This window comes from Pygocentrus nattereri, chromosome 26 (assembly GCF_015220715.1).
Source record: "Pygocentrus nattereri isolate fPygNat1 chromosome 26, fPygNat1.pri, whole genome shotgun sequence".
In the NCBI taxonomy this organism is placed as follows: domain Eukaryota; kingdom Metazoa; phylum Chordata; class Actinopteri; order Characiformes; family Serrasalmidae; genus Pygocentrus; species Pygocentrus nattereri.
The window spans coordinates 853,608-864,895 of NC_051236.1; the positions used below are offsets into that span (position 1 = coordinate 853,608).

The window sequence follows — 11,288 nt, forward strand, 5'->3', positions numbered from 1 at the left end:
GCTCTTTTAGTTTTCAAATTAAAAACATCACCGTGGTGAAAACAACACATGCTCAAGTGAGAAATTTCTTATACTCCCATCACAGTGAGGACATGAGGTCCTCACAAGTATAGCACTACAAGAACACACACACGTTTGGGTCACAGCATCCCAGTGGTCATTGGGCGGAAAGCAGGACACATCCTGGACAGGTCAGCAGTCCATCACAGTCCATCACAGGACTAACACACAGATGTACACATCTAGAGACAATTTAACAGACTGAATGCAACCCTGTCGGGACCAAATGCCCCTTCAACCCCAGGCCTCCAACATAATATTATGGATAAAAAAAGAAATCTTTTAATGCTGGCCAAACATTTTCACTAACTGTTCTAGGTCTAAGTTCTCAAAAGATGTCAAAAAGGAAAGAGTCTTCAGGCGCTGAGTTTGTGGAAGAGGGAAAGAGGCTTCTTTATTTCAGTATCAGGTGGCACAGGGTCTCGAGGGACCCACCTGCACAAATACCGTTCCAAACAACAGCTTATGTACCATTTATCTGGGGTAGTTTGACATCCCCCTGCCTTACTTCTCAACTAGCTCGTTCTATAATAGGCGTGTCTCTTTGTCCACCAATTTGGCCGTCGCACGAGGAGCTCACTCTTAAAGACTGGTTTTAACAGGTTTTTACCAGCCTGCTTTACCTTTCCAGGTCAATTTGTCCCTCTCTTCACTGGGTCAGTAAGTACACACAGGCAGTGGTGGGCAATAAAGAAGTAACTGTAACTCGTTACTGTACTTAAGTAGTTGTTTTTATGGGTGTATCTGTACTGAAGTTTCTCCGTTCTGGACTTTCTCCTTTCACTCCACTACATTTCAGAGTCTAATATCCGACTTTTTCCTCCTACATTTTGAGAAATCTGTCGTTCCTTTTGGTTTCTGTGTGTATAAAAACGTAACATGTCAAAACGAAAGAAGCGCAAAGCCAGAGCACCAATCAGGGCCCAGCGGTCACTTTGTTTAGAGCTGGTTTTGGCCTGTTGGTCAGACCGACCCAGTGCAGCACGCGGTTCAACGTCAGCGCAGCAGCGTAAAACTTTGGGAGAGTCTGTTCAACATAAATGATGAACTAACCTAACTTTGTGTAAATAGAGCTCAATATAGAAATATGTCCACATATGCAGTCGAGACTGACGCGGCTTTTTTCTGAATTTCTACAAACACCAGTTAATTTTATAGTAAATGAGTTTGGGCTGGTTTATGTTTATGAACAGACGCCTACAGATCAACATAGTAAAGGAGCTCATCTGTGATCCTGAGTTTAAAGCCAGTTTTTATTCAACTTAAACTTGGAACTAAGTTGTAAATAAATCTGAAACTGAAACTTTGCTTGTGTGTAAAAAGTGATTTCAGAGCCACTCGGTTCTCCCTGATGGAAACTGTTTACCTTCAGTGTTTTGTGCTTCTGATCATTTTAATAGACGTCAGCGTCACTAATTAATGACGTTCTATTAAAAGACTGGTTTACCAAGAGAGACGCTGGAGGACTTTCACCTGAAATGAGTTCATGAAGCCAGTCTGGTTATAAAAATGATAACAGGACATCAGAGCCAGAATTACTCTTTTAGTACTTTTACTTTATACTTAAGTACATTTGAAGGGAAATACTTTAGTACTTTTACTCAAGTGGAGGTCTAAAGGGAGGAACTTCTACTTTTACTGGAGTGATATCTTACCCTGGGTGTCTCTGCTTTAACTCAAGTACATGATTTGTGTACTTCGTCCAGCTCTGTCAGTGTCTTCACTTCCTTGCTCCATTCTAGAGAAACGTATAGAGTCAGAATTGTGGTAAAACTACACTTCTGGAGTTTAAATCAATGAATTAATCAACTAAATCAATTAAAATCAATGAAATGATTATGAATACATTGCCTGATTACAGTGCTTTGTGATGGAATCTCTCTAAAGCTTCATTCTGAAGGGTATTTTGAAAAATCCAGAGGGCGCTGTAGAGCAAAACAGAACCCAGAGAATATTTTTAACATTTACAACCATTTTATCATAATCAACGTATCAGTAGCACTGAAGACGTGTAGGTTCAGTGGTGGTTTTGGATAGTAAAAACATGGCTGTATTTGCATTATGGGTTCCTTTCTGAGTCGGTACAAAGAAATGAGTTGGTGAGTTTCTCTACAGTGAATCATTTCACATCAAACCATTCTGAATCTCAAAAGCTGCAACTTGCAGAAAATTTGAAAAAGCTGTGGAATTCCCCTTTGAGTTTCATAGGCATTTTGGGACTCGTGTGTAGGTATGACAATAATGACTGGTCAAATTAGCTCAGTCTCTGTGGCGTGTTTGTCTACTCAAGTCTAACCAGATTAAATTTACATTTCTTTCATTTGATTGTTATTTTTTTGTAATTTTATTTTATTTTGTATGTAATTTTAGTTTATTTTGTATGTTATTAACTGTAGCACTAAAAACCGCTGTTAGTCCCTTAAATGTCCAGGGCTGACCGGCAGACCCAAAGCTGCCAAAGAATAGCTCAGCCAGTTTGCACTGAAGGACCTGTAGCTACTGAATAATCAGCCTAAGTATGTAATACTAAGCGATTGAAGGGGTAAAACGTAGTGTTGATCATTTCTATCAGTGTGTTAGTGCTAATTACCCATCTATAAAACTAATATGAATGACTTCAACATCCTGTTTCAACGGAAGCCCTCTGATGTATTTATAGCTGGCACGGAAATCTTGAACTATGATGTTCCTAAAACGGCTTATTTCAGGGTGCAAATGCTGGTGCTGGGGTCCGTCTTGAGTAGCTTTAGTTAGGGGACATACTGTACTATATATATATATATATATATATACTATGTACTATAGTCAGCCCTAGTTATGTTTTTAAGATGCACTGACTCCATATTCGCTCTCATAACTCCAGGCTTGTGTTTGTCTATTTAAAAAAGTTAGGAAAAGGTAGAATTATGCCTCTTTCCTCTGGGAAAGTGAATATAGCTGACCTTGTGTACATTACTGTACCTTTAAGCGTAGATTGTTTGCATGTTTGTGTGCTGCCTTCTCAGACACTGAAGGATGTTGTTTTAAAATGAGGACTGAGCATGAGTAGGTCAAAGTTTTATTCATAATATTCATAATCCTTTCACATTTCAGCAATGAACAACATTAAAGCAAGAAACAGAACATTGTCACTAACAGTTTCCACGTCATTCTCAAGCATCACGAACCATTTTCTTCAATATTCCTTCACATTCATGTCTTCAGCGCTCGTAAAAGAAGCCGACATTCATTCACGTTTTGTCATGCGAACGTGCCGTTCTTCATTACGCGCACATGCATGGGAGGAAGTCTGCACTGAAAACGTTATCGCCTTCTTTCGACCGCAGTCGTCTACCTTTCTGAGAGAGGGAGGAAGTGAACGTACTCTCAGGGAAAAAAAAATTTCCCTGTAGGAGGGGGCAATACCTGTAGTTATTGAGCACTGCGCCACCCACTGTTCCCCAGAAGTCATATTGCCGTAGAGGTGTAGAGTTAGCGCTCGGCTGAGTGATGATGAGAAATACAGTGAAAGTCCTTCCCAGTTGTTATTCTTCAGCTAAAATTCGTCAGTGAAAGCCTTTTGTTCTAAGTGTCGCTCAAAAAAGATAAGAGATAAAAGATATAGAACAAAAAAACATGGAAAAATCTTCTCAGATGTTGTTCAAGGCCCACACTATGAGAGCAATCTCACATTATCCAGGTTTGGTTTTGGTTATCTCAGGAGCTCATGAGTCACTGGCTGGTTTTGTGTATGAAGAACAATAAAGAACAGTAGGGCACCTCGGAAACACCCGCAAAATGTCATTTCACCACATCGTCACATCCCTCTTCTCTGTGGACCCAAAGGTGCTTATCCAGTCGTAATGAAGGCTACACATCTTAGGCATTTACACTGACATGAAAGTACGATAAAAACATTAAAACAACTTGGTAAAAACAAAGCAGACAGTGAACAGATATAAAAGATATGAAATATTCAGTTCAATATCCTTCCTTCATGGTACTTCATGGTACATGGTACTAAGACACAATCATATAACTACATCGACAACATCCAATCATCTCTGCCAACTCTCTCTGGACAATATAGCAGAAAAGGAACATCACGACGAGGCAGTTTCACGATACGCGACATGCATCAGGACGTTTAGTCTTCCTGAGTTTTGATACGTTGGAACAAAAATGTAACACATTTAAAATAAATGATCAAAAACGATCACAGTGGTTTGTATTCAGTGTTTCATATACTGCACAGCACTAAGTCAAGCGCTTCGAAATGAAACATTAAATTGTTCTTTGGAGGGAAATTCCAGCAGCTTTTGTTAAAATAAGTTCTGCATGATTCAGAGGCTGAGATGTAAACAAAGCCATTCAGAGTGGTTTGATGTGAAATGGTTCAGAGATTTTTCAGTGGTTTCTGGATGCTGCGTTTGGGGCAGTCATGGACCTGGAGGTTAGGGAACCGGCCCTGTGACCGGAAGGTCGCCGGTTCGGTCCCCAAAGCCGACAGTCCGTGACTGAGGTGTCCTTGAGCAAGACACCTAACCCCCAACTGCTCCCCAAGCGCTGCAGATTGGGCTGCCCACCGCTCCATGCAAGTGTGCTCACTGCCCCCTAGTGTGTGTGTGTGTGTCTTCACTAGTGTGAATGTGGTGTTTCACTTCACGGGTGGGTTAAATGCAGAGGTGAAATTTCCCCGTTGTGGGACTAATAAGGGTCACTTGATCTTTACAGCAGAGCTAATAGGAACCAGGGGTCGTGCAAATATAGTCATCTTATTTACTATCCAAAATGACCACTTAACCATTTATATGCATAGTTGATAATGGTAAAATAGAGTAAAATCCCAAAAAATAAGTCATAAAACAAAGCAGCGCATACATACAATAAGTCTCTGTGAAGGAGCTTTTAGAGGCATTCAAAGTCCTCAGACGTCTGGTTCCTATCACCACCACTGTGAACCATTCTGACTGTGTAAGAACGGAGCATTTCACACCAAACCACTCTGATGTTTACTTCTGAACCATTTAATTATATAGATGTTTGGAGAAATTGGTGGAATTCCTCTTGAATAATGATGATATTCATGCTATGCTGATAAAATTGATGTCATTTATCACAATAACAATACATAAATATTGTCATATTGACCACCTTTAACCTCAGAACAGTTTTCAGTGGAAACAGTGGGATGGAACAGTGATTTAGAAATAAGAAAGAAAACAACAACAACTACAAGAATAAAAAAACAGTTCTGGAACAATTAAGCTGACAGGGCGTCTGATATCTGATGATTATGTCACTGGTTTCGGTTTCCGCTAGTAATGGAACAGTGCGCAACAGCAGCCTTCTTACATGGCATGCGATGGTAAAGCACTTTAAAGCATACAGTTAAAACACTGCGTCTACACTGGTATATAATACCTACTGCTGATTTTAATCAGAAGAACATCAAAGACTGCCTGGCGCCTGCTTTCAGCGTGAATATTAAGAATTTGGAGATTAGACTGAAAGAAACTTCTCTCCAGATTCCTCCACTGGCTTCGTACATGCGCTGTCTGGAAAAGCACAGGGGAGAGAGAATGAGGACAGGCATATCTCTATCTATCTATCTATCTATCTATCTATCTATCTATCTATCTATCTATCTATCTATCTATCTATCTATACAGCGCTGTGGGAAAGTTTCAGGCGTCTGAGTGAATGTTTAACCAGCTTCCCTCAGCAGTGAGTTTATCACAATATACATTAGAATAAAGTCGTATTCATAATTCAAATAAACAGAAAAACAATAAACAGTAACAAGAATTTCTTGGGTCCATATTTTTCCTGGACACCTTCACAGCCGCCACAGAGACTCGTTAATATCATCAATTACATCATGAGCTCAATTTACTGAGCACTGATTGGTCAAACCAGGAGCTGCTTTATAACTACATATAATACTGGGCTTCCTCGAGGAGGAGAGGCTTGGAGATGGGTCAACACACACACCAACATCCAGAACATCACTGTTTATTATATATATGATTATATATATAATCATATATTTTATATTAACAAATACATAATCATTATTAATTAAATGTGTCTTGGGTGCCTAAGACTTTCACACAGTACTGTATATATATATATATATATATATATATATATATATATATATATATATATACACACATACATACATACATATGTACGTACATACATATACAATATATTTATATATCACTGTTGTCAGTTTTTTACATCATTTTTAAAAGTCTACTGTCCTTTACATTGTCTGTAAATTTCATGATGAATGGACCAAAACATTGACTTACATGAAAATTAAAGTATTTTTTTTCTTTTTCCTGTAAAGTTACCATTTCTGAGATTTTCGTTGGATATATTATTGCTGTTGTCGAAAGAAGCTCATATCTGCATTTTTGTTCTTTTAGGTTTTAACATAAATTGAAAGTTCCTATTGCCCTTTACAAAGTGTGTTCATTCTGTAATGAATGGCCCAAAATAACTTGAAAAATTAAAAGTGTGTTTTTCCCTTATGTATCTATATGTGTGCGTGTATATATATATATAGGTCATCGTACCTTGTCGAACTATCTTCTTATTTTTGTGGAAGCAGATGGTGATTTTCATCTTGATGATCACAAACTGTATCAGAAGGAAAGCCAGAATGCTGCCCAGCGACACGGCCACCCCTGTAATTGACAGCATGAATCAGAACATGAATGTATTTTGAAATGACACTGTGAGACGTTGAAGGGGAGTTCCACCATGTTCTCAAAAAATCTGCATAATCGAATGGTGAAGTCATTCGGAGTGGTTTGTGCCATTCTAGAGAAAATTACGGAGCTGTTCACAGTGGCGATGATAGAAATAAGACATCAGAAATGTCTGGAAGATTCTCTATAATGAACCATTTCGCATCAAACCACTCTGAATGACTTTCTCTCAACTACTAATTTACGCAGGAATTTTGAAAAATTGGTGGAAATCCCCTTTAAATACAGGGATTTAAATAGAGTAAATCTGCCTGATTCAAATGTTTATATGTAATTTCCATATGAATAAAAGAACATTATTCCATCTTTCAATATAAGTATATATAATGTGTGGGTTGCTATAATATGGAAATGAAAAATTTGGCCACCCTGATCAAATGACATAATACCAGTTACTGTTTATTTGCTGAATTTAACATGTTGGCAGAAGAAATAGAGCATGAAGTTCTGAGTTAAACTCAGCAAACAAACAAACAAACAAATAAATAAATAGGAATACTCAGAAAAAAACATTTTCAATTTAGAAAATCAACAAAACGTGTCATTTGATCAGAGGTGCAGAAACCTTTGCAATGCTTCACTTTTCTCAACATAACAATAGAAGTAGTTAAAGGGAGCTTACACAGGCCATGCTGCCTGCTGTTGGGGGGCCCAGAGCTTGGGTTTATGATGGTCTTGCTTGTTTGTGTTGTGGTTGAAGCCGTGGTGGAAGTGTTGGCAGATGTCTGGGGCACAAAGACAGCGGAGGAGGGGAAAGTTGTTGCTCTTGTCTCATCAGGTGTTGCTGGATTTTTGCAGACAACATCAGAAGAGCTATTTCCTGCAGTCTTCACCCCGCTTTGATCACACCTGATAAGCAGGAAACCAGAGCAGCACATTTTCAGAAAAAAACAACAACAAAAAAACTTTACACATTGTCACTAGGGTGGGGAACCTCGTGTCACTAGGGTGGTATTCCCAAGGGAACATCTTCAGCATCTGCTGTCAGGGAACATAATTGTTCTACATCCTATTTGTTTAAGATTAAGTGACCCTTATTAGTCCGAAAATGGGTAAATCTAACCCATCCATGCAGTGAAACATCACATACACACTAGGGGGCAGTGAGCACACTTGCCTGGACTGCTGGGCAGCCCTATCTGTAGCACCCAGAGAGCGGTTGGGGGTTAAGTGCCTTGCTCAAGGGCACCCCAGTCACACACTGTCAGCTCTGGGGAGCAAACCGGCAACCTTCCGGTCACAGGGCCAGTTCTCTAACCTCCAGACCACGACTACCCAAAGCACTATGTAAGATGTTTTTGTTAAAATAGAAAGAAGCAGAATTACTGAGACGGGGGTAAAAAGAAACCCAATAAATTAAAAAGTTATTTGGACCATGTCACGAATCTTTACGTATTAACGTCACATGGTTTAAAAAGGAGGTCTGGCCCAATATTTAGGTCTCAAATGCAAAATCGACATTATACTGATGAATGTATGATGACAATAATAGATCAAAGAAAAAAGAAAGAGTTCTCCTTGAATTCTCTGTTCATGCTCTTGCAGTAATCAGATTCATCCGCTTGGGGAAGGGGTCCGATGCACAACCCATGTTACAGAATGCTCTTCCACATGTCTCATTCAATTACTCATTTCCACCAGAGAGGTCTCCAAATCCCCAAAACTTACATAGTGCAGCTTTCATTTGACTCCGTACACGTTGTTTAACTCCCGGCTCTTTGTTTTATTTTCAATTTAAAATGTTAGGTTATAAAAAGGCACAAATATGCACCTTTCTATTGAGAAAGTGAATGTAGTTTACCTTTAAAACCTATTTAAAAGTCACCCTTGGACGTTCAGACCATCAGCACACCTTTCAGAGTAACACTGCGTTTGCCTGTACAGTACTCAGGTTTTTCATTCCACTTTAAAAGTATGATCGAATCAGAACGTCTGTCCCCATTTGAGGAAATACGTCTTGTGGTTAGTCTGGCTGATTGACACGTAAAGGAAGTAAAGCTTCAACAGAACCGAGTTCAAATATTTAAAAAAACCAAGACAACGTACTTTTTCCACGGTTGACATCTGCTGTTAAACGTCTCGGTAAATGTTCCAGGTGGACACTGCTCACAAATTACTTTCCCATTTTCTTGAAGAAACAAGCACATTTCATTAAAACAACGTTGGGTCTCATTCACCAACCGTTCATCAGAAGAAATTCCCTCTTAAAACACACTTCTGTAGTCTGCACTATGAGTTTGATTTTCATCAAGGCTTTTTTTTTAATCTTATTTGGGGTTTGTTCTCAGGTTAGAACAGAATCTACACACACTCAGGAGCACAAATGCGTGAACAGCGTTGCAGTTTAAGAACACGTCATGAATCTTACGTAGACCTTTTCTTGCTCAAGGACAAAAAACTTTAAACTTAGAATGATACTGGTGAATGAGGCCCATTGATTTTACTACATTTGATTCGCATTGACTGAAAAAATGCTAGATTAAGTATATGTATTATATTTGTTATTACCTGTGTCCTTTAATCCTGATCCACTTTGGCACCTGCACAGTTCATGATGTTTATCCATATTGTTGAAGCCCTCAAAGCACTTACACTGAGCATTACGGAATTTTGTGCAGTTTTCAGTTATTGTACTGTATTTTCCTAAAAGAGGAACACAACAGCAGACGAAGCGTCAGCTTGACAAGAGAAAGCAGTGGAGACAGATCTGTGCGCTCGTTTAAAGATGAATTTGATCAATTTCTCAAAATGATTCACTGTGGAGAAACTGACTCTGACTTCTTCACAGTGGTGCTGATAGGAACCAGAAGTCACCAGGAGTCATGATGTTCACAACACAAACACTACCGTTCTATTTACTGCGTCCAAAATGACCAGCGAACCTAAATACTTCTGAGCTTTTATATGTAGTGTTGATGATCCTAAAATATTGTAAAATCGGAAAGAAATTCTCCTCATATGCACTGCTTTAACATGACCTTTTTAGTCATAGAATAACAAAATCCAGGAGAATATTAAGCTTGAAAGAGTCCCATTAAGCATTTTTAGATGAATCTGTACTTTATCAGTTCTGAACAGTCATTTTTATCACATAAGACAGCAAGATACTGATGCTACAACAGTAATGGGTGATGTTTTACACTGATAAGGTGGCAACATTGAAAGAAAGCTTAGCTAATATGGTCGAAATGCATTGGTACCTGTTAATAAATTAATACATGCTGAAAAATATGGTTTTTAATTGGAGGAAGGCACAGAGCAGCTGTCCATTAGTCTGTGTATTACTACTTTCCCCCAGACTTGACATGTAGATGATTTCTACTGCTTTACATTCGCCTGCACCACCTCAGGCACCACACAGGTAGTGAGGCAGTGAGGGCTGTGGCATATGTTTTAGCTTGTATAGAAAAGACTGATGGACTTACCACAAGGCCTGCAGTTCAGACACTCTACATCATCTCCAGGTTTAGAACGGTATTGCCCATTAGGGCAATTAACACAATGTGTCCTGTCAATGTGGAGCTTCTCACCTGCAAGAGAGCCACTTCACTAAGGACGAGCAGACCAAACCCAGAGCAGTAAAGGTGAATTAAAGACATCATAATGGGTTATTTTATGCTCACCTGGGTTACACGTTACAGCATTAACGTCTTGAAGCACAAAAACCCATGTGAAGCTGAAGAGGAGCCGAGACATCTGGCAGATCATGGTAGCGCTGGAGAAGCAGATGGAGCACCGCCACTTCAGAAGGTGCGTGTGCAGGCGAGGATGTAAATGGTAATGATGGCTTCCCGTATGAGATCTTATTGGTTTTTCCCCTCCCCCCACATGTAAAGAGAAGAAAAAACAATTAACCTTTATTTTGCTCCCTATATACGCAGACCACACTTGACTTTTAAAAGGGCTTTCAAATGATTTTAGTCACAGAATCTCTACTAATTACACTTCAGAACAGAGGTTAATCTAAAGCCTTTAGACCTCAGTACACTCGTCCTGAATTATCCAGTAACTAACGTGAAACTTATATGTTGCTTGTGTAGTTCTGAGAATTTAAAGGGTCTTATAATAAAATATATGGAATTCAACTCAAACTCGTCTGTAGAACATTTTTTGTACAGCAAGCAGCTTTAGATAAGTGAGAAACCTTAAAAGGAAACAAAAATCTTCAAAAGGGGATCACATCCTCTGCTCGACACCAGAGAGCGATTCGAATAGATCAGCATTTTAAAATTGAGCCCCTGCAATGAAAAAACAGTAGATGTGGCATTTTTCATTACATCATGTAAGCATAGTATGGCATGGTTTGATATTCTGTAAACCAGGCTAGTTTGGCTTTTTATTGTAAAAGATTTTACAAAATAAAATAGAAAGCAAAACAACCGATAGTGCGATAGTGTGTGTTTTCTCACTGCAGGTGTTAAATTATTATTTATTATATCATCAAAAATCCATATATATGGGTGATCC

The 11,288-nt window shown here is 39.0% G+C and overlaps 1 protein-coding gene across 3 annotated transcripts; it reads right to left on the minus strand.

The window, feature by feature from the left end:
- Positions 1-1,715: 1,715 nt before the first annotated feature.
- si:ch73-361p23.3 (tumor necrosis factor receptor superfamily member 9) lies at positions 1,716-10,575 on the minus strand. Of its 3 annotated transcripts, XR_001857597.2 has the most exons (9): positions 10,445-10,575; positions 10,247-10,351; positions 9,330-9,464; positions 8,868-8,949; positions 7,444-7,670; positions 6,627-6,737; positions 5,468-5,597; positions 1,920-1,985; positions 1,716-1,798 (listed from the first exon to the last, which is right to left on the minus strand). XR_001857597.2 is itself a non-coding variant. In XM_017691781.2 (8 exons), exons 1-7 carry the CDS (start codon positions 10,527-10,529, stop codon positions 1,942-1,944), a joined length of 789 nt encoding a protein of 262 aa, XP_017547270.1. In that variant the 5' UTR covers positions 10,530-10,575; the 3' UTR covers positions 1,716-1,798; positions 1,920-1,941. The 3 variants fall into 3 exon arrangements, 2 of the variants coding, with proteins under 2 accessions (XP_017547270.1, XP_017547269.1); XM_017691781.2 differs by lacking the exon at positions 5,468-5,597; XM_017691780.2 differs by lacking the exons at positions 1,716-1,798; positions 1,920-1,985 and having other exon boundaries at positions 4,723-5,597.
- Positions 10,576-11,288: the final 713 nt, after the last annotated feature.